This window comes from Apus apus, chromosome 3, assembly GCF_020740795.1.
Source record: "Apus apus isolate bApuApu2 chromosome 3, bApuApu2.pri.cur, whole genome shotgun sequence".
Lineage (NCBI taxonomy): Eukaryota > Metazoa > Chordata > Aves > Apodiformes > Apodidae > Apus > Apus apus.
The window spans coordinates 11,560,603-11,583,538 of record NC_067284.1 but is presented as its reverse complement, the minus strand read 5'-3'; the positions used below and the strand labels follow the sequence as shown (position 1 = coordinate 11,583,538).

At 41.4% G+C, this 22,936-nt stretch overlaps 2 protein-coding genes across 5 annotated transcripts in view; one reads left to right on the top strand and one right to left on the bottom strand.

The window, feature by feature from the left end:
- Positions 1-756: 756 nt before the first annotated feature.
- PM20D2 (peptidase M20 domain containing 2) lies at positions 757-15,666 on the top strand. Its single transcript, XM_051613486.1, has 7 exons — positions 757-1,309; positions 1,407-1,555; positions 4,814-4,956; positions 7,947-8,101; positions 8,892-9,027; positions 12,145-12,252; positions 13,060-15,666. Exons 1-7 carry the CDS (start codon positions 863-865, stop codon positions 13,260-13,262), a joined length of 1,341 nt encoding a protein of 446 aa, XP_051469446.1. The 5' UTR covers positions 757-862; the 3' UTR covers positions 13,263-15,666.
- A 1,971-nt stretch (positions 15,667-17,637) lies between these two features.
- The window catches only part of LOC127382202 (gamma-aminobutyric acid receptor subunit rho-1), a 29,817-nt gene continuing 24,518 nt past the window's right edge, over positions 17,638-22,936 (bottom strand). For all 4 annotated transcript variants that reach the window (XM_051613480.1, XM_051613481.1, XM_051613483.1 and 1 more), the window contains 3 exons: positions 22,456-22,608; positions 21,786-21,982; positions 17,638-20,963 (listed from right to left, as the gene is read on the bottom strand). In XM_051613480.1, the coding sequence (XP_051469440.1) occupies positions 20,676-20,963; positions 21,786-21,982; positions 22,456-22,608 (638 nt within the window). In that variant the 3' untranslated portion in view covers positions 17,638-20,675. The remainder of the gene's footprint in view (positions 20,964-21,785; positions 21,983-22,455; positions 22,609-22,936) is intronic.

Below are 22,936 nucleotides of genomic sequence, written 5' to 3'. Positions count from 1 at the left end.
AGTGTGTGGCTCCTACACACAGCAACAGCCTTCTTTTGTTGGTCGTACTCACTGTGCTATTGTTTTTAAAGCTCTGGATTTTGGCTTGAAGTGCAGGCCACTTTGAATTTAACAGCGACACTTCCACTGAGTTCAGTCTGATCTGGATTTCAACCTAAATACCCAGCGTTGCTAATGTGGGATGTGGTACACTAGATCATCAGGTTTTTTATGGCCACAACAGATGTTCCTCCTTCAGACCAATGGAAAGCTACCAAACCTCATCCACCCTCCAAAAACAAAACCACGAGCGTTTGTTGACAGTTTGATTCCAAGAACACGGATTGAATTAGCAGCTGCAAAGCTTGTTCTCGTTTACACACAAATCAACACACGCACGATTCTTGCTTTCCCCCCCCCCCCCGCCCCCCCACAAGAACCACGATGTTGTCCAGACCGTATTTCCTCTAGAGTGTGTTTTTCCCAGGCTACTAACGCGTTACAGCTTGTTTGCCACAATCAATACACCAGCGTGGGGTTTTTCACCTTGTTTTTTCCAATGCAGTTTTGTGCCCCCCCTCCCCCCCCCCATCCCTTTTTATCGAGCGGACCAGAACAAGGTGTTTGGGATACCTGCCGTGCGTTCCGCAGGCACTTCAGGTCTGGAAGGAGGCGACCCGAGAACGTGGCTAAGGACGGACACGGGCTGGTTCTAGCGGCAACCGCGCTCCGGGCCGGGGCGAGGCCTTTCCCCGCCCCGCTGCCGCGGGCCAGCCCCGGCTGGCAGCGCTCCGCGCCCGGGCTGCCATAAAGCGGGGGCGGCAGCAGGGGAGCGCGGCTCGGGCCCCGGAGGAGGCGGGAGAGGCAGCGGGAGCAGCGCGGGATGAGGCCGCAGCAGCCGCCCCCGCCGGGCGGCCCCGCCGCGCTGGAGGCGCTGAAGCAGCGGGCGTGCGAGGCCGTGGAGCGCAGCGCGGCGCGGCTGGGCGCGCTGAGCCGCCGCATCTGGAGCCGGCCCGAGCTGGCCTACCAGGAGCAGCAGGCGCACGACAGCATGACCGGCTTCTTCTCCAGCGCGGAGCTGCCGGGCGCCGCCTGGGCCGTGCAGCCGCGCTACAAGCTGGGCACGGCCTTCCGCGCCGACTGGGCCGCGGCCGCCCCGCCGCAGGGCGCTCGGCCGCTCCGCCTCGCTTTCCTCTGCGAGTACGACGCCTTGCCCGGCATCGGCCACGCCTGCGGGCACAACCTGATCGCCGAGGTGGGAGCCGGCGCCGCGCTGGGGCTGAAGGCCGCCCTGGAGAGCCTGGCGCCCGAGGCGGCCGCGGCCGCGCAGGTGAGAGCCCCGGGGTTGGGTTGGGGGGGGAGGCGGGGGCTGCGGCCTCGGCCCCTCCGGGCCCGGCGGGCCCTGACCCTGCTGGTCTGCGCCGCAGGTCACGGTGCTGGGGACGCCTGCGGAGGAACAGGGAGGAGGGAAGATAGACCTGATCAAGGCGGGAGCGTTCGACGGGCTGGACGTGGTCTTCATGGCGCACCCCTCGCAAGAAGACGCGGCCTACCTGCCCGACGTGGCCGAGCACGAGTGAGTTGAGCAGCGTGGGGTGGAACGGGCTGGCTTGTGATCAGCCTTTTCTGCTCTCCTCCTCTCTTTCCTCTCCGGAGAGAGCTGAGCTTAGGGCCGGGGACCTGGCAGGTGCCCTTGAGACAGTGTTTGCGGGCAGCTGAGGAGCCAGGTGGCAGTTCTGGACCCTCTGAGCCGTTCCTCCAGAGTTCAGTGCTCAGCCTAGTGTTCAGGATCCCTGGCTGTTCAGAGGTAAACTTGCATGAGTCCCCAAAATCCGTTCTTTTTTTCTGATGTGGCTAGGCGTTTCTTTTTGTACGTGATTGTGATTCTTGTCTGTTAAAAAAAGTTTCATTTAAAAACATCCATTCCTTAAATTTCAGAACCTGCATCTGGAGGGAGTCTCATTGATTGTACTTCCTTGCTTTCCTGGGTGCGAGGTCATGTAGTCCTCTGTGTGTTTTCATGAGTTTTGATAGTGTTTCAGGTTTTCTCTGCCAATTTTGGAAGAAGCAGACAGTTGAGCCTGACTGCTGTTGTTTGCATCCTTATTAACTTCCAGCTTAAATTTAATCATGGCTACGTTGCATCTATTAACTCTCACGTCAACTTTTTTGTTCAAAGTAGTCCTTGACTTTCCTTCATGTTTACCCCCCAAAATAAGTAGCTTTTTCTTTGCTAGATAGCCATATAACTCTTCAGAAGTTATGCCTTGTCTTCTTTTGATTAGCCCTGCCGTTCAGTGTGAGCACTTGCTTGTTTGTACTTGGAATGACTTGACCTGTCCTTGCTGGGTGTACGTAACCAGTATGCAGTCCCTGAGGTAGAATTTCCTTACATCTTACTCAGTGGATGCTGAGACTATAGTGTCTACTTACCGTTTTGGAGACAGCTGTTGTGTTTGGGGCTTCCTCCTCAGTCATTTCCAAGCAATCAACTCATAGACAAATGCTTAGTCTGTAAGTACATGATTTTTAAAAAATACTTTTGAGTTTAATTCTGTTCTTGCTCTGCCAGTCTGCCAGGCCATGCTGTTCTTCTTTGGTTATTACAAACCTTCTGGTTTTATAGTGTCCCAGCAGTAACCTCTTAGCAGGTTTTGATTTTACATTTTATGCCACAGTTCATAATAATTCTTAGTGATAAGGTCTTGTAAAGACTCCACTAGTAACCTCCTTCAAGTGCAGCAGTTTTTTCCAAGTGTTACATTTGTCTGTCTCTGGCTAAATTCTGTAGTATTTAAATAACTGGTTTTCCAGCCATTTCTCTGACTTGATGTACTGCTGTTTTCATCTTGGTTGTGCTACCTTCCAGACACCTATGTGCTTAATTTTATTGGCCATTTTGCTTTTGCCAGTGCTGTTCTTGGTGGATAATTTGCTTTTGTTAGTGCTGAGTTTTATGGTAGAAGCTGATGAAGTTGGCAGCCGCTAGTCTGCCTTGCCTAGCTAACCCTCTGCTGTATCCTGTCCTGTTTCTGAAGAGTCTTACCTGGTTTTTGTTACATCGTTCGAGGCTTAGCTTGGCTTTTGGCTGCTGTACCTTATACTTGTATTTAAAATCTTCAAGGTGCAGTTTTCCTTGATAGTTCTGTCTTTCTGTTCATTTAAACTGTTGCAATACCTTTTGAGTTTGAAGATTCAGGACTCCCTTCAAAGCTGATGGTTTGCTGTAGCATACAAGTCCTAGGTAGCCTTTAAACCTTGAGTATGGAGGAGGCATGAAACTGAAGAACTGAGGGGAACAGCTTGCTGCTTCCAAAAACTTGATGTACTCAGCTTATCTCTTTATTTACGTAATAATGAAATTCCAAAGGAACAAAGACTGTTTTGATTACTTGTAATTGATCTTTTGCTTGTTTTCAAGGAGTTGAAGGACTGGCCATCACTACTAAATTACTAATCTTAGTGTATCTGCAAATGCTGGCATGTGCATGAAGTAAATTTAACAAACTGGGATAACTGGTGAAAACGTGCCAAAATTTTCTGATTCTTATTCACTTATTCTTTACCTAATCTGCCTATTTATTGTTATTCAAACAGGATCTACATTCTTCTGCTAATACTCTTAAAACTGGCTTAGAGTTTTGTTACTGGACAAAAATCTGTTAGGTTTCTTCAGAGAGTAGGTGACATTTGTGTAGCAATAGCAGTACAAGAAAGAACACTTTTAAATAAGAAGCACATGTTTCTTTGGGGTAAAAAAAAAAAGATTGCAACATGGCTTTTTGCTTTATGTTGCCTTATTTCCATTTTTTTTTTTTTAAGAATATCCAGGGATCTGTCCTGCTTTCTTTGTGAGCTGATTTGAAGGGTTCCAGCTAATACTTGGGATGTTAATGGATAAGTTTTTTTAAATAAGTTTCTGTGAAATACAAACTTTATTAAGATGGGATGTGTGGTTGTCCGGGAGGATAAAAGAGGATGGAAAAGGACATAGTTTATTTTGGTTGCAGGCGGTAGCAGATGTTTGCTGGTGAAACAGGATATTCCATTGTGTCCCTCTTTGCTATCTAGTATTTAAGTTCTGGTATTGCCCTACAGCTATGGCCTGGTTCAGAGCATGAGGGGTCAGGTAAAGCTAAATGCCTAAGCTGGCATCTGAGCCAGACAGAGGGACAAGCAAGTTAGGCTGGTCCTAGCTGGGTAAGAGACAGCTTGTGTGTCTTGGGGCAACTCTATGAGCTTGAGGATGGAGTTTTTTATGTAAAGGACTGGGTATTGAATACAACCAGATTTAGTTAAAATCTCTAGTATTGATAAAAATTTGACTTGTGCTATTTAGACATGGCTTGCATGTGATCTTAGTAATGCACTGTTGCTGTTTATATACTGTACATGTTTTATTGAAGTTTGAGAATTAGGACAATCAGCTTCTAATTTTCAATCAGGGGAAAGGTTCTGTTTCCATCTGAGAAGAATGTTGGTAACTTTAGGTCTCAAAAGCAGTCAGGAGGTATTAAAAAAAAGTGTTTGAGACATTTAATTTGTATGTGAAGCCTGTAGTTCTCAGGAAAAGGCTGTGTAGTGCTATGTTACTGGTAGGCCTCTTGCCTGATTTGCTCTTGATTATGTTCCATTTAACTGATTTTCTAGAAGTCTTTCAAAATCATCCCACACTCAAAGATAGTTCAACTTTGCAACAGTGGCAGTGTCAGGTAAATTGGTGTTCTGCTACACAGAACTTAAATATTTGTGTGAACAAAAAAGCAACCTTTTTATTTTAGAGGGTTTTTTTCAGTGAATGAAAAACAAATAAGCAATGCCTTTTATTTCCTAGTGTGACTGTGAAATACTATGGAAAAGCTTCTCATGCTGCTGCTTATCCTTGGGAAGGAGTTAATGCTTTAGATGCTGCTGTTCTTGCATACAACAATCTGTCTGTTTTAAGACAGCAAATGAAACCGACCTGGAGAGTTCATGGTGAGATCTTCATTAAATATAATGTCCAGCAAATAAAGAGTTTAGCCTGTTAAAATACTAACTTTAAAACCCCCCACAATTCAAAATACTGCATTATTGCACTAAATTATTATGGTAACTTCAATATTTATGAAATAGCACCATTTCATTTAAATAGTTTGTCTGTAATCTTTCAGATCATGTTAGTTCAGAACTAACTTCTGAAGATAGGCTTATGGCTCAGATTCAAAAGAGGAAACTGGTATCAAGGTAGAGACCAGGCAACTGTTAAGAGTTGCAGTTCAGGAAAAAAAAAATCCCACTAAGTTTATTTTGGTACATGGGCTTGAATTCCTTAAAGTTAACGTATGTGTTATTGTGTAGATGTAAGATTAAATGCTTCTGAAAAATGAAGTGTTGCTGCATGGTTTTTGTAGTACACATTCCTTCAATTAGATTACTTTTATGGAAGATTGTAGTGATCAGTCTACTGAGACTGAGGTTTATTTACTGAAGTACAAAAAAAATGGTGATGGCAGAAACCTTTAGGTCTAGTTAGTAGCCCAATCAACTACATGTGCATTGGATTCTAATATTTAATATCTAGAAGACCTTGAAGTAGACAGGTCATTTTGCAATAAGACATGTTAACCATTAAGCTTAGTTTGTACTCCTTCAACATCATGCATTTTTTTTTGTACAGTGAGAAAGTTTCAGAAGTTGAGACGGAAGCTGCTCTTCAGCTATAAACCCATGTTTTCCTTCTTACACCCAAACAACTTATTCCAAGTTGAAATTAAAAACTTTGCCATTTCTACTGGACTCAGAAATGTAGAATTGCTTATTTGGAAAATTTGTCATGAGCTTAAAACAATTGCAGAATTCTGAGCTAATTAACTGTTACACATCTTGTGCTGTATACTTCACATGTGTATTTCTCTCCAGGATAGTTGAGAGGAGTCTGGAAGCCCTTTTGATTGTAGATGAAGATGTTTGCAGTTCTGCTGTGTGGCATTCCCAAATGATTTTCAGACAGTGGACACAGCCTTAGCTCTCTCTCCTATTGCTCTGTAGGAAACAAGACACTTAATTACAAGTTGTGGTGTCTGAAACTCAATTGTTGCAGGTTTAAGGTTGGAGGTGCCTAAGCCTGAAGCTCTAAAAACTACTTTCTTTATAGTTTCTACAGGCTACATTGGGCAAAAAAATTAGTATCGAAACAAACCTCTCAGAGGTAACACTTCCTGAACCACAGCAAAACTTAAATGACTGTGTTGATACAGTTGTTATCATAAACCTAGTTTTCAAACTGGAAATATCTAATATAACTTTGGGGAAGTATAAGCAGCCGGAATGGGATTTAATTTTAGGGATGCTTTCTTTGCAACAGTGTGTTGGAGATTTTATATTGCAGACTTGCACTAACAGCCACGGGTGGCTTAAGTGATCCTAAAAATCCTAGTGTTAACCCACTAACAAGAACTGAAATATTTTCCATTACTTGGAAGTCTAGAATTTCTAGGCAATGTTTTATGTACTTGAGCAGTGTTGGTTTGAGTTTGTCTAATATTTGTGAAGTTTCTTTCTTCCCTGCTTATAAGTGGTATAAGTGTTGCCCCCTTGAAAAACAGGAATGTAGATATTTTTTTTTTCTCTGTTCAAGAAATTGTATGAAACAGGCTGTAAAAAAAGAAAGTGCCATCTAGAAGCAGGGCAAACCAGGTACTGTTAGTAGTGTGCAGGCAGCTACTTGTAAGCTCTGCTGTCCAGTCCATATTGGAGATGGTTTGAAATGTCAGCACTGATATTCTCTTAGACTCTATCCAGTTCCATTTACAGATGTGTTAGAAGACAAATGAAAGATCATTCATTTATGTGTTTTATCAAACATGTTGTGATGTGTCATGCAAATTTGCATGATTCCTTGCTGATTTGCTGGCTCCTTTTGTGATGTTTTTCCCTCTTCCTGAGCTATCTCTTTTGTTATGAACTAGCACTGATAGTGATTTAATTCAACACTCAGTACTTTGACTCTATTTGAGACTGGTAATGGCTTTAATGAAGGGAGGGGTTTGTAGTATTAATAGGTTTTCTGCACCAAAAGTAAACATTTGTTACATATTTCCTTCCTGATAGTGCTGTCTTTTCAGGCTTCAGTGACACATCAGTAACTTTATGCAGTATTTCCATCTAAGGTAGATGGTGTTTCAGCTTCCATAGAAAACTTAATTCCACATATATAAACTGAGGGTAGGGGGCTAGGGGAAAAAGCAGCCTGTTGAAAGCAATGACCTGTTAATGCATTAAAATCTAATGTGGACTTGAAGTCTACAATCCTTTTTTTTTTTTGTTGAGATATCTAACTGTGGTCTTTATGGCAGTGTCTTTAACATAATTGAAAACTATTGCTACACAACTCTTTGAGGGAACACTTTCAACACAGACTTCATTTTTTAATAAAACTGTTTAATATACACTGTAATATTTCTAAAGAATAATTTCTAAATTATTAGTATGAGGAGTGTAATGATCCTTCTGTGCACTGCAGCACACTCATTGTTCCAGTATTGCTGAGAAATGTAACTTAACTTGGTTAAGTTGGCAAAATAAGTTGGAAACATTCTAGTTGAGGAAACCTTTGAAAGTTGGAATCCAAGGTGGTCTTTATCAAAAAAATATTTTCATTTTCAGTGGCAGCCAGATTATTTTACAGCTCATGCTTTGAATTTCAATAGATTTATTGCAAATGCAAGTTTGGCTTGTCTTGAAGTATATAACCAAAGAACACAGTGAAATTGTGCTGAAAAATGTACATATTCCACTTAAACTGACATAATGAAGAAATTCTGTCAACATGTGTATTTTTTACAGTCTCTATGTATTTCATCTTCAGTTGACATTTTGTTGTTTTTTTATTTATATTTAGTTCTCAAGCAAGGGGTTTCATGACAAGGCTGAAGATCAAACGTTTGTATTTAGCACTGGTAACATGACTTTTTCCCTTCCTGCAGGTGTAATAAAAAATGGTGGCGTGAAACCTAACATCATTCCTTCTTACACTGAACTAGAGTTTTACTTGCGTGCCCCTTCAATGACAGATCTTGCTCTTCTGACAGAGAAGGTTGAGAACTGCTTCAGATCAGCAGCACTGGCCACAGGATGCAAAGTAAGAATGTGCTCATGGCCTTGTGTTTCTATTATGTTGGAGATAAACGAGGCCAGAATGGAAAATGGAGGCGTACAGCATTTGTCTGCATGGTGCTTAGTTGAAAATAATCAAAATGTCAATGATACTATTTGCTATTCTGTTGCTTTGTGTCCAGAAAGAAAGCTTTGTTTTATAAACAGCATGTCACAGAATGATAGAATAATCTAGGTTGGGACAGATCTGGAGGTCTCTAGTCTAACCCTCTGTTCAGAGCAGCACCAATCAGACCAGATTGCTCAGTGCTGTGTGGATTTCGAAGTGTCTCTGCTTTATGCAGAATGAAAGTTAAGACCTGTTTTATTATGTTGTTTTTTTACATTTGGGTTCAAACTTCCTGTCTGTGTGAAGTCATTTCATGAATGGGGTTGTAGTTACTGGAAGTGTTCTAAACAGGATGGAATTTGGTGAAAGGCTGAATTGATCTCTGTGTAGTTTAATAGTACCTGTAGTGGAAATAATTGGAAGCTGTTACAGGAAATGTTTGCTTACCGTTTTTGCAGATGCTCTCTGAAATCCATGCTTCTGTAATTTTTCTGTCTAGCAGAAACTTGACAGAACTGTGTTTTGATCAAGGATAATATTTAGCAGAATATTACATTTTTTAAAAAAACTTAGCACTTGTTTGTTTTGACATGGGCTTTTAAAGTATGGACATGTATTTAACTTTCCAGGCTTTAAGTTGTTGACATTAAACTGGCTTAAGTTGGTGAAAAATTTCTAATAATGGGGGTTGTTTTTTTTTTTCTAGGTGGAAATAAAAGGTGGTGAAAATGATTATTACAATGTGCTTCCAAATAAGAGCCTGCAGAAGGTTTACAAGGAGAATGGAAAGAAGCTTGGAATAGAGTTTATATCAGAAGACTCTATCTTGAATGGTTTGTCAGGTAAGTTAATCTGTTTTTGTTTTTTTTTGTTAGGATTAAAGCTTAGATTAATCAACTCAAGGTGTGTATAATATTGGGATAGAGGTAGGCTAAACATAGTTTGTTCATAATTAAAAAGCCAAAAGAAAAAAACAGAAGCTCTGTCCTGTGTTTCTGTATTTGAAATGTTCCCAACAGGTATCAGAAAATGGTTACTGCTTTCCATAATATTTCTGAAAATATTTCAAGTAAGAAGCAGTTATTTTGGGCCTTACTGAATTTGCTTTCCACAGCTGCTTCTCTCAATTTTTGCAGTGGGGATTCAGGAGTGATAACAAAGCCCAGTCTCCAGAGACATAGGAGTGGAATTTTGTATGCTGCCCTTTCTTGGGAGGGGTTGAGTATTTTGTCTTATCTTTTTCAAGACCTCTCTTTTTCAGTTTGGCTTTCATAAGGTTTTCAGTGTTTTCTTTTAGGATATCAGTTCCTTCTGTTGAAAGGGAAGGAAGATAGCTCAGTTGCTTCTCCATGTCTGTGCAGCAGCAAAGTCATTTAGAGATGAGCATACTGGCTGCCACCTCTGCATGGGCATTAGTGTCGGTCTGCTCGCAGGTACTGCCCCGGGCAGCTGAGCAATGTGAAGGGTTCCTGTAGTCCATCACATCACACTGCCCTGTGTGTGCTTTGTGCACACTCTGCTCCTTTTGTCACAGTGCCAGGATCATGGGAAATACTGTGGATCTGAGTTAGCTTTGACCAGATGCCATGACCTGTTTCTCCTGCTGGTAGCGTAGCTCTGCCGCAGGGCACTGGTGACCTCCCAAGGCAGACAGCTCAGTTCAGCGTGCCTCAGCTGAAGCACCCATGCCTGTCATAACTTACTGTAATATTTGTAGCATTCATGGAGTTCACTGGCCACCTGTGTGCAAGACTGAAACAGGTAATAGTTAGAAGGAGCCAGTATGTTTTGAAAATACCGCTTTTGAAGCTTGAGGCTGTATATACTTCCTGGAATCTTTTGCATTTTCCCTCTCCAGCCATGTTTGTGGTAATACAGGCTTCCAGTACATGCTCAGTGACTTGAAGAGGCTTCAGTAGCAGCTTCAGGATATATTCTTGAGAGGCTGGAGCTACCAGTGCCTTTCTACTGAAGACAGTGCACAAGTCTGTATATTGCATTGATAACTGTGCAATTATTTATGCTTGTAGAAGGAATCCCTATTTGAACATCTCTAGCAAGTGTACAGTTCCAGATCTTTGTATGGAAACTTTTGGAATAACTGATGTTTTTAAACATGCCACTAGGTTATTATTACTACAGAGTGTAACATTTTTTCTGATAGAGGGAAAGATTTGACTGTCATGTTTTTATTAAAAGCTGCCTTGATTTTGTTTTGGTAAGCTCTCCATCTCACTAGAAAATACCAAGTTTAAATCCCTTACATTCAGCAAAAATAACTTGTAAACTGGTAGTAGAATGGATTTTGATATAAATTTAAGTGAGATTACATGACTGAGAGGTGGGATGCACCGAAACTTTTAATGCTTCATGTACCAACATGGTCTTTCCAGCCATTTGTTGATTAGAGCTTAATAAGGCCAAGTTTAGAACTCTTGGTTTAATCTGGAGTAGTCAGAAGTTCTAGGCTTCTGGTTTGTCTTTTCAGGCTGATGAAAGAATGGATCAATAGTGTAGATTACTGAAAATTAAAGTAACTTGTTGCTGTGCCAGGAGTTGGGTTTTCTTCACATGCATACTGAATTTGTGGGAAAATAGGGTTTTTGGATAAGCCTTGCTGCCTCTGTCTGTATGCAGAGCAAATAGCAAGCTAGTTTTGTCTTCTGTTGACATTATGTAGGCTCTGTGGATGTGCTTTTGGTAACTATAGGCTTCCAAGTAAAATCAGTATTCTTCAATCATTTAATTACTAAGCCTTAAAGGCATTAGCAGTATCTTCTCTCCATGAAGTATCATGATATGGAGGCAACCTGATATGTCACAAATAATTTTCAATCTTTGAAACAGTCATTTTATATGCCATTGCTAAAGAAAAAAAACCTTGCAGCTCTGGATTGGCCTGAAAAAAGTTAATTGAGATCCAAGTTTGTCATTCCTGTTTTTCCCTGCTACTAAACAAGGCTTCCTCTGTTACCTGAATTTCACAATAACTGGTATGTTGATTTTTTTCCAGCTTTCAAATGCAATTTTAACAAATACTGAGTGGATTGCTTGTTTGAGTAAAACAAAAAGGCACTTGGGAAGTAGTTGCAAACTCTTGGATGATTTACTATGAAGGATCTACTACTTCTCTATGATATTGTTTAATAGATAAGGCAGTACTGTGAGAGATAAGTCCTATCACTGGCTAACATACTGAAAGTGCTAGTCAGACATGAAAGTCATCATCAAAACCTGCAGCATTGCTATCAAGGATTTTTAAAATGTCTACAAAGCACTAGTGTTGTGTCTGGAGTGTAGTTCTGATCTGATTGTTTCAAGAATGTTTTGCTGTTACGGTTTCCATAACTGAGAATAATCAAAAAACCCAGGAAAAAATAGAATAGAATGGTTTGGGTTGGAAGGGACCTTTAAAGATCATCTGGTTTCAACCCCTCTTCATGGGCAGGCACAAATAGTTGTCCTCAGGCTATTTTTGCTTAAAGATAGATTGTTCCTCCTTCAGAGTCTCCTACCTCATAAGTATTTGCATATTGGTGAATAGCGGGAATTGTTGGGCGTGCTTCTAAGGCTGTAGCAGGAAAATAGCTGAACTGCCCAAATCTCTAAGGTTTGCAGCTTTTCTATTTTGAGTTAACAGCTTACTATCAGTAGATGCTCTATAAAAAAATAGCAGTAAATGGCATAGAAACATGCTGATACATGTTCCTTGCAGACTGATTGTTGATTAGACGCACATGGAGAGCAGCATCTGAAGATGGCTAGGTAGGGAAAACATTTTGGTAATGGGAGGTTTTTTCTCTGGATAATGACTCTAGAAATGCTTTTACTTTAGTATTTGGGGCAAAGGATATTCTAGTTTAGATATGGGCTGGAGATAATACCTATCATATGTTTTCTTACAGCATTTAGAACTCTTCCATGCTTGTTCATTATGAAAATTTCTATACTGATTCTAGGTTCCACAGACTTTGGAAATGTTACATTTGTAGTCCCTGGGCTTCATCCTTATTTCTATATTGGCTCTGATGCATTGAATCATACTGAGGAATACACAGAAGCTGCAGGTGGGTGGAAATGAAAAGGGTTGGAGCTTTATATTTGGAACCATTATGCATTGTAGGGACCGGTTGCTTGCTCTTCATTACAGCAAATCTAGAAATTAAAAATATTTCAAATTACAGAGGATTAAAGCTTTTACATGCTTCTGTGGTAATCAAAGTTGCAGGGTAGTAAATGTATATAAAAGCTTAAGTACTAGATCTGGAAGTGGCTGCATGTAAATGCCTATATAGAAAGGGAGTAACTTTCTTCAGGAATGGTGGGATCTGAGCTGTCCTGAAACAATGAACTTGGTTAATTGTAGAGTTGCAGAAAAAAGCTGACAAAACATCAATTTCTATTGTTGTGTTAAAAGTTAAAGGTATGTGGGAAGTATACTAGAACAATTAACTTATATACCATCTCAACAGAAGAAATCAGAAGGATTATTCCTAGTAGCATATTCAGAAGACTTCCTAAACATGAACTAAAAGATAAAAGTAATTTCACTCCTAAAGCACAGTACTCCAGAAATGTAATAGAGATAAAGGTATAAAAGTCTGCATTTTCTAAAAAGAAAAATGTGAACACTTCTTTCCTGTTTTGAGTCTCAGTTGATTAGATCAGTAGCAAAAAGTTAAGTACTTGCAAGTGAATATTTGTCTGGAGGGTTCAGAAAATAGACATATTTCATTCAAGTAGATTTTTTAAGGAACTCCTCTTGCCGTTGAAACGTGAAGATCTTTTACAGAATATGCCTTCTGCAGTAAGCTTGTGGTTTGCAGCTAATACATAATCATCTGACCTGAAGTGTGTTGTTTTTTTTTCTGCAGGGTCACAGACTGCTCAGTTCTACGCTTTGCGCACAGCAAAAGCTTTGGCAATGACAGCCCTGGATGTCATTTTCAAGCCAGGTCTGCTGGAAGAAGTCAGGGAAGACTTTAGACAGGTGAAGCTAAAAGAAGAGGGGCAAATAAATCCAGTAGAATCTAACAAAGCGTCCAGTGTTGGCACAGGAGCATGTGCATCACATTAAACTTCATTAAATCTCTCTCAGTAGGATTGTCTTAATGCAGATCCTGGACTGAAATTCCAGAAGAAGCTGGATAAACATACAGCTGAATAAATGTTTGTTGTTGTTTTTTTTTTTACCAGGGGAGAAACAAGTAGAATAATTGCTTTTAAAAATGTGCAATTTCATCTAGCTATAATGTTTGCTGCATTCAATATGGTGATGAATTTCAGAGAAACATCTCAAATATGTTGTCTTTAAGTTGCAGTGTTGAATAAATGATAGTGTTTAGATCCCTTGTCAGTGATTTTCTATGTATTGCTGGAGTAATATTCCTTGTAGGGGAAATACAGCATTTATATGGAAATGTTCTAAAATAAGCACTGTTCACATCATTCATCACAGGCTGAATCTGATCTGTGAGACGTTTCTTTCTGACCAGTCACTTTTTCTTGGGACAAGATGGAGACTTAAAACTTGAGCTGGTTTCACTGGAGAGAAAGCTGTATGTTTGGAAGCATGCCTGGTTTTGATAATAGCTGCTTCTAGCAGTGGAAGGGAACTGTTTGTATGGAAATGTGATCTGTAAAGGTTGATTGTCCTGAAATGTATTGACCTTCCTCCTAGTAAGTTTTGGAGGTGAAGTCATTGATCAAAAGTTCAGAAAGCAACTGAATGTTTATTGGTTTAAATGAACACATTTGAATTACTGCAGGAAAATGGTGTGCACCTTTTTTCAAGTTCTGCTTTGAGACAATACAGGTGTCCACACAAGGTGTTGCACTAGTTTAACTGCTCTGAAGGGTGTGTATGAAGTTAGCTAACCCAGTGGAAATCTTTTTCCCTGAGATGCAAGCGTGGTACCACGATGCAGTCAATGAAGTAACCATAAGCTGATTTGTGTGCACACCCCTGTGGTAAGCTTTGAGAAACTTGCACTGAGGATTGCTTGTGCAGTAACGGGCTTCTCAAAATTGTTTGTTCCCATATCCTAAGCAGCACATCTGTTAATTCTTGCCAGTTGTACTTTGTGTTGCGTGGTTAGACTGTTTCATCCTGGTTATTTTGCTTCCCAGATAAATTTGTTGCATATTTCATCTCGGTGGTGTTCTGTTTGTCAAACCTGTTATGAATTTATTTTCATTTGCTTGATAGAGGCTCACATGAGTACAAAGAGAAGGAACTAATCTTTTGTTGAGATAGAAATTGCTGAGCCAATACAGACTGAGTGAAAAAGCAGCTTACTGCTTTGCATTTTCCTAAGCCATAGGTATTGTAGGAAGCTTCTGAAGAGAAGCCAGGCAAGCCCTGTTCCCCAGCAAGTCCAAATACCCCAAATAATTTCAGAAACCTTGTGTTTAACAACACTAGTCTCTAAATGGTAAGCTCTAGAATTCTAACCAGAATTTGTTTTATTAATTGCTATATTCAATTTCTAAGTTTGGAAAAAACCCAGATTCCTTATCTTGGTATAACTGTGCACTCCCTCTGCATTTCTGTGCACTATAAAACAGACCTCCAGCTGCTATTTAAGAATTCTATTAAGACTCTTCCATCTAGGAAGGAAAAAAGTACAACTAGGCTGACTTCTGTTTGTATCTCATGTGGACAGTAGAGACAACATCATTTGGCAGTTTTCAGACTTTCTGATACTTAGGTCTCTGTAGTAACAGGGTGCAGAGTATCTGCTAATGTGTTAAATGCTCAGTGTCTTTGGAAAAAGAAAGTAACTTTGCATCTGTTTCTGTAAAGTAAAGGCACAAAAAATAAAGGGTTTTGTTTTGTATTACAAGCCTGTTACAGTACAACAATCACAGTTATTTGAAATGTTGAGCATAACCTTCAGTATTCCAGGCTACAGGATGGTCTGTCCTTACACCAGTATCCTTGTTTTTGTTAGCAGACAGTTTTGACAGGTAAATGCATGAAACAGATGAGGATTGGACTCTGAGCTATAGGGAGGTCAGGATAGTAAGTTAGATGTTTAACTGAAATTTGGTCTGATATCTGTCAAAGAAACTTTCTGCTTAACTATTAAACCCTACCCTTGTTCTCAGACACAATTAGAATTACTAAATTCTGCTGGGTTGATGAATAGTTTATTAATTTCCCTATCATAATTTCCTCCTGTATGAGATGCTTAACTTCTTGTGTTGCTGTTTTTAAGATGTAGTTTTGGAATCGTGGTGATAGGAATATATGCTGCCTTGCTGGGTTTCTTACACACTGAAGTGCATTACAGCCTTCCAAGTTCTTTGTCCAGACTAGCTGGCTGTTGCCTGCATCTTGTCCAAGATCATTTAATTAAACATTTCTTCTCTAAAAGCACATCTTAATTTTGTTGCAATCATTGCTGGAATCAAAGTGAAACTGAAATACTGATTTAAAGATGGATTGATTGCAATAAAGCAATTTAATTGTGACTGAATTTTCTTGTCTTTTTATTAATATTGGAATGTTCCCTGACTTCATTTGAGTAGTGTGGGGCTTTTTTCTTCCTCCCAGTTGGGTATGATTATGTCAGACTGAGAGAGACTTAAGCTTTGCATTTCTATCTGACATAGTGAGCTTGGTTTTTTTAAGGGTTAATGCATTTCAAATACAGTATTATTGGTAGTCTTTATAATCTTAGGGCTGTTTTAATATTTTAACACATGTTAGAATTCATAGAATAATAGGAATAGTGCTTGGGAGGGCTCTCTGGAGGATCCGTTAGGCTAAACCTGTCCCAGCCTCCAGCTTGAAGCACAATTATCACAAACATTGGATCAGATGAGCTTGGCTTCATTTGCTGAATCCTAGAAGCCTCCAAGGATAGAGGCTTTTCAATTTGCCCAGACAAGTTAGTTCTGATTTGTGTCTCAGAACACTTGTTCTTAAGGTCCAAAACTAAAATCAGTTTGGGATTTAAAGTTAGAGTTACAGTGCTGGAGTCTTGCTTCATAAGTTTGGTAGGTACTTAATCAGGAGTTGTAGTTTTCCTGTGTATATGTACTTTGGTTCTTGGAGACTGGAACATGCTTCACATCCTACAATTTGTTTGGCTTTCATGGGTTTGTTTTAGCACCTGAACAGCCTTAAAGCATTGCAGTGCTGCTGAGCTAGTTCTGTCCTCTTCTGGAACACTTGGTTTAGATGGTCTCACAGTTGCTTTTCATTTCTCATTGCTGCTGCTTCAGTGCTCCATTAAAATACCATCTTACCACATGAACAAGAATGGGAGAGAGGAGCCCCAGGGGTTTTTTCTGCTTACTCATCAGGTCTTGGCAAGGAGTTTGGATCTGGTTTGTACTGAGATAATCACTTGCAGTAACATGTAAGAAAGAAAGACATCTAATTATTTGATTATGAGTATATTTTTACTGGGGAAGGAGAAGGATCTTTGCTCTTTCTTCGTGTTCTTGTGCTCTTCTGTTTCTGACTTAAGTTTTCCTTGGTGCTTCATCCTATCAGTAATTATCAGCAGCCTTAAAGACTACTATGAAAGGCTTCAGTCTGCAAAGCTCTTAACCTAGACATGCTCACAGGTGGAACTTGTCTGTCCATAATTTACACAGGCCAGCCAATACACTTCAGCTTCTATGAAGAGCATCACCCTAGGCTAGGTTTTGAGTTAACCTCTGAGAGATTGGTCTGAATTATATTGCAGAGTATCACCCTAAGGAAGAGGAACCAGGATTGCAACATACACAGGGAGTGGAAAGCTTAGTGTCATCTTCTTGCTGGTTTGGAGTTTGCATGCAGGCTTCTTCCAGGGCCCTGCCCATGAAATCCCAGGGCTCTCCAGCCAAATACCAGCATCACAGGATTTGAGGATGTTTGGTATTTGGCTGGATGAGCTCCTTAGCAAAAAGGTCTTATGTACATGTATAAACTCATGGAGATCATTCCTTTGGAGGTAGAAAACATGCAGTGCTGTATAAATGTGAAGTTTTATTGTGATTTTGAGCATTTCTAGAAATAAACCCTAAGAAATAATTATTAATTTCTTGTGGTAATGGAAAGGAGCAGGATGTTAATGATTGGATGCCAAAAACACACTGGAAGTTTAAAAGCCAAAAAACCCTTGTATGTATATGTTTAATGAGTGCAGTAATTTACAGCAAACACTGGTTATATATGACATATCCTGTACTTATAGAATACATCTATATACACATTTGTACAAGACTGAAAAGGCACTAGAATTTCCCAAATAAAACACAAGTAAGTTAATGTAAATCCAAATATGGAGGTTGGGGAATCTATTTAGGGAGACATGCAGGAAGGGAAACTTTGAAAATCACATGGGAATTGAGAAACCAGTTTCCCACTGAAACCCAGAGAATTCAAAAGTCCAGCTCACATTTGTGTCTTAAAAACCTGGTCAGATGCCAAATAATGTATGTGGTGTGAGATTAATGAGTCTATAAGGGGATGTACAGTACTGTAGCAAGCTACATAGCATTAAGCTGCTTATGAACCTGGAGGGTTTACTGTGAAATCTGCCAGTCCTGTTCATGCTGCTCTTAAATTGTAGAAATAAATGGGTTTTTACAATACTGAGAATATCAGTACATTCCCATGCAAGTACATGCCTTTGAAATCTTGGAGCTACTTGTGGGAGAAGGGGCCACTGGGTTAAGGGAGGGTGGCCCAACCTGGTGGGCAGTCTTTCATCTGCTTTTTCCAGAGTAGTGACCTTTCTAGCTTAGTCTGACCAAAATGTTTATATGACAAGACAATAATGTATTTTTTAATCTCTTGAAAAAAACCTCACTGGAGAATAATGTGAAGGAAACTTGGTAAAATGAAGCTAAGGTGGTATGTGCGTGTGGAAATGAGTAGTAAAACTGTCTTACGGATGGGGGTGTCTTCTAATGATTTTAGCTTTTGTGATTTCATTGCCTCACCCATGGAGTGTAGGCTGTAAGTGCAAGATGAGTAGGTAGTTTTGCAGCTCATTATTTTAGCAGTTGTAAGAAATGCTGAGTATGTTTCCATGACATTTATTTACATAAGAAATTAAAGCAACATCCAGCAGTGTTAAACAACTGCACTATCTGTATCACAAACCTGATGCATAGAGCATCAGATCAGTCAGTCCAGGGAGGATTTCCTGTAAGGAGATTCAGTTTCATTTTGGAGACACAACTACTTTGATTATCAGAGCAGCTACACTGTGAAAGACAACAGCATCTGTTGTGTGGGGAGTAATGGATTTCTTAATTGTCTGCAAAATCTTGTATTTGAAGTCTGGTTAATCCAAACCAGTTAGCTTTATTGACATAGGTGGGTAACACAAGGCAGCAGATAAACTGAACAGCCTTACCTTCTGAGACACCTTTGGTGCTCCAGTTATTATTGTAAAGGCCCCTGATTCCATTCCTCCAATGCTTGTTTTCCTAATATTTTATCACTTCTGGGTGACATATTTTGCCTTTTCCATATGGAGTGTTTATGCTGACTGGCTGTTTTGCAGAAACTGATGTAGAGTTTGGGACTGAAGTAAATGCTGAGTGCCCCCAGCTGTGTCTCCTTGTTGCTGCCCTGGAAGGTGCTGAGCCTGCTTTAAGGACATAGTGGGCTGCAAGGTGCTGGTGGGACAGATGCAGCATGAAAACAGCTGGTCAAGTGTACCTGGGTCTGCAGTGGAGCTGCTGTCCTGTGGTAGAAGTTCTTTTTTACTTCATTTCAAAGTTTTTGGCATGGTATCTTTAACTCAGATATAAAGACCTTACAAGTGCTTTGTTACCTGTTAAGCATCTTTCTATTTTGCATTTACTAAAAATGGATTAACTAGGCTTTTCCTGGAAGCAAGTGCAGTTACCAGTGGCTTTAGCAGTTACCAGAAGTTAAGAGTCTGCAACAGGTTCCTCTGGCTGTACAGACCAGTAACATCCAGACTATATCAGAGAGAAGCAGCTTCTATAGTAGTTTTAGTCTTTTTGGTTGATGAGAAGCTCAACATGAGCCAGCAATGTGTTCTTGCAGCCCAGGAAGTCAGCTGTATTCTGGGCTGCATTAAAAGAAGTGCAACCCAACAGGTCAAGGGAGGTGAGTCTCTCCCTCTGCTCTCATGAGACCCCACCTGAAGTACTGTGCCCAGTTCTGGAGCCCCCAACATAATAAGGACATGGAGCTCTTGGAGGAAGTCCAAGAGAAGGGACATGAAAATAATCAGAGGGCTGGAGCACCTCTCCAGTGAAGACATGCTGAGAGAGTTGGGGTTAAGAAGGCTCTAGGGAGACTTTACAGCAGCCTTCCAGAACCTGAAGGGCCTACAGGAAAGGTGGAGAAGGACTTTTTACAAAGGTATGTAGTGATAGGACAAGGGATAATGACTTTAAACTGGAAGACAGTAGATTTAGGTTAGACATTAGGAAGAAATTATTCATTGTGAGGGTGGTGAGACAGTGGATGGGTTGCCCAGGGAAGCCTCATCCCTGAAAGTGTTCAAGGGCAGGTTGGATGGGGCTCTGAGCAACCTGGTCTAGTGGGAGATGTCCCTGCCCATGCAGGGGGGTTGGAAGTAGGTGAAGCTTAAGATCCCTTCCAACCCAAAACATTCCGTTATTTGTAGACATCTACTTGTCCTCACTGGATCATTTTGTAGAGAAACCTGTGTTCTTTCCCGGGAAATTAAAGGGCAAAACTCCCACTGACCCAAATGAGCATATCCAAGGAGAGCTCCTGTATTTCCCAGAGGATTTGGTTAGCATTGCAGAAAGTCCAGCTTTTGTTCATTCCTTAGTACATTGCAATTCATATTTTTAAAAGAGTCAAAACACCCTGGAAAGATTTGTCTTAAATAAGATCAAGATAAAGCACAAATCTGAAAGTATTCCTTTCCTGTGTGGACCTGTCAGTGCAGTACTGCTAGGACAGCACGTATTTAGCAGTGTAAAAAAGCTTTAGCCAGTAATAACCTTGCCAAAGTCTTTCCTGGTACTGGATATTTTGTTTTTAATGACCATTTCTGACCTCATCCTGCAAACATGCAAGTATTTGCATATTCTTTGTGTTTACTAGTATTGAGCGTGGTCAGTCTGCTGAGTTTAGAGATGGATGGATGCACTCAGGTGCTTAGAGAATTAGGCTCTCAGGGGCACAAAATGGAAGATGCACCATAAATAAGCAGCTGGCAATTAGAGTCACTTGTTAAAATAGTTTGCAGTGGCCTGTGAGGCACAAGAAGGAACATAGCACAGCTTTAAATATGTATAACGTTTTAGATTGTATGTCCTGTATTTTGCTGACATGTGAAACTTGCACAATTATTTATGCCACATAGGAGTTGCATCTAATAAAAAAAAAAAATCCTGAAGAAAAAAACCCCACCCCACAACAATCTTCCATCCAGTTAAAACAATTCCCTGTTTTCTTTCCATTAGCCTATTAGGTGGTACCTCCACCTCATGTCACAACGCTCTGCGACTACAGAGAGGTTGGGTGTGTTTATGAAAAAATGGACCAGTATATCAAATTGAATAGGATGTAGGCACCAGGGAATATGATCCTGGAGTACTTGTCGATGGCGTGGGTGTCGATCCGCATGCTGACGTATCTCTGGCTTTTCCTCCTGCCCGAGCCCCTCTCTGCCCCCAGCGCCAGCTGCACCATCATTCGCTCCTGCTTGTCTCCGTTCTCAGGCACGTAGTGCCCCAGCTCGCTCATGTCCCCGTCGTTGTAGCTGCCGTCCATCATCATGGGGCGGGGCTGAGGCAGGCTGCAGGCACAGGGGGGCTGTGGACACAGGAAGGGGCAAGATGGTTTTGACTCGTGCCCAGATCCACGCAAACATCCCTTAAAGGACGGGAGGAGAAACCTTACAAAAGCAGAGGGAAGGGACAAGCCTGGAGAATTCAGGCTGCTGGGACACAAGGAGAATGAGAGGTTGGAGCTGGGCAGCAGCTTTTTGTTCCTCCATTTGCATGTCTGCCAGACAGCCCAGCCAGGGAGAGAGTGGGACTGACTGTGGAAAAGCTCATTTGGCTTAAGTGGGGCTATTGGTGTAAATAAACCTGTGCCTTGAGAAGAGACAATCAGTGAAGAGGGCAGAGGGAATCTGAAAGGAGGAATGTATCAAGCTTGCCCCACTTGCAAAGAAGAGTTTAGGCTGAAATTTTGGGTGATCATAATTTGATGTAACAAGGGCAGAAGAGGGGAGTTTGGATCATTGTGGTTAAACTGTGCCTGGAGAAAGGTGGAGGAAATCTGCCACGTTATCTGAAACCCAAAGCACAGTATCAGCTGGTCCTATTCACAGGCTTGGATCCTCAGCACTAAAAGAAAAAGATAAAAATCCTAAAGCCTATCCCATTTGTACAGGCAGTGGAGGGCTACATGAGGAGAGACAGAGTGCCCAGCAGTGAGCTGGCCGTGGGTTGTCTGTAGCCAATCTTTCTAACCCAGACTGCCTTTCTGCTGATGTCTTCTTGCACCCACTGCATTCTCCCCAGGCAGCTGAGAGCAGCATGCAGTAGCTGCAAACTTTTGAACATTTCCAGACATTTGTCATACCTTTTCCCAGGGGCATAAAGCTGCACTGGAGATAGAAAACCTCACCTTGTCCCGGAGCTTCCTCTCCTTGCGCTCCTGCACCGTAGTCAGGTAATTCACGGCCGCGTATTCCAGCACCGAGAGGAAGACAAACACAAAACTGACCCACAGGTAAATGTCCACTGCTTTGATGTAGGAAACACGGGGCATGGAGGCATTCACCCCTGTGATGATCGTGGACATGGTCAGCACGGTGGTTATTCCTAGGAACACACCAGCAGAGGGACTGTCAGACACTGCCAAACTAGAGCTTTCATCACAAATACAGCTGGACTCAAAAAACTGGAACTTTGTCAGAGCTGCTAATACTGATTTTCACCTTTTTGCTCACTGAAGTCCCTGAAGGATACTGACACTTTGGCTCTTACTGTGCTGTCTCTTAATAGCCTTAAAAGCAGAGAGGGACGTTTGTTCCCTGATTTGCACTACATGCAGCTACTGCTTGTGCATGCAGGGAGAGCAATTCACTTGGCACTGCAGGGCAGGGGGGAGTTTGTACCATGGCCAGTCCCTGCATGAGTGATGTGTGGCATGGCTGATTTGTGTGGCATGGCTGATTTCTGTGCCAGAGGGCAATGCTGGGGCAGGGCATTGCACGGGGGAGTTTGTCTTGATGGTCAAGGCCAGACTTGCAGTAATTGTCTCTGAGACCTGCTGCCTACAAGACTGTTTTTACCTAAAGGGACTCTGGCAGGAACTGCTCGGCGATCGATCCAGAAGGACACCCAGGACAACATGACCATGAGGGTGGCAGGGAAGTAGGTTTGGAGCAAGAAGAAGAAGATGTGTCGACGTAAAGTGAAGTTTATGTAGAGGCGATTGTACCACCCTGTGTAACAGAGAGAAAGGAAAAGAGAAGTCACATCAACGTTGAACTACTTTCAGGTAAGGTGTTGTTTCATCAGGGGAACAGCACCTCATTTGCTTTTAGAAACACACATTGAAGTTTACAGAAAATACTCTTTACTGCACCAGCCATCAAGTATCTCAGGACCCCACCTTCTAAAGAAGGCAATATAACCTGTGCACCTGGAGAGTTTTAACTCATGCTAGGGCTGGGTGTGGTCTTGAAGAGGGATTGCCTTTCAAGACTGCAAGACTACATAACCTTCAAGATGGAATTCTGTGTCGGGGACAGCAGGCTTGGCATGGAAGAG

What these genes read in the sequence shown, in the direction of transcription:
- PM20D2 (XM_051613486.1), top strand. Translation starts at nt 863, where the DNA reads ATGAGGCCGCAGCAGCCGCCCCCGCCGGGCGGCCCCGCCGCGCTGGAG. An exon ending in AGGCGGCCGCGGCCGCGCAG is followed by an intron (nt 1,310 to 1,406) that starts GTGAGAGCCCCG and finishes TCTGCGCCGCAG; the next exon opens with GTCACGGTGCTGGGGACGCC. An exon ending in ACCGACCTGGAGAGTTCATG is followed by an intron (nt 4,957 to 7,946) that starts GTGAGATCTTCA and finishes CCCTTCCTGCAG; the next exon opens with GTGTAATAAAAAATGGTGGC.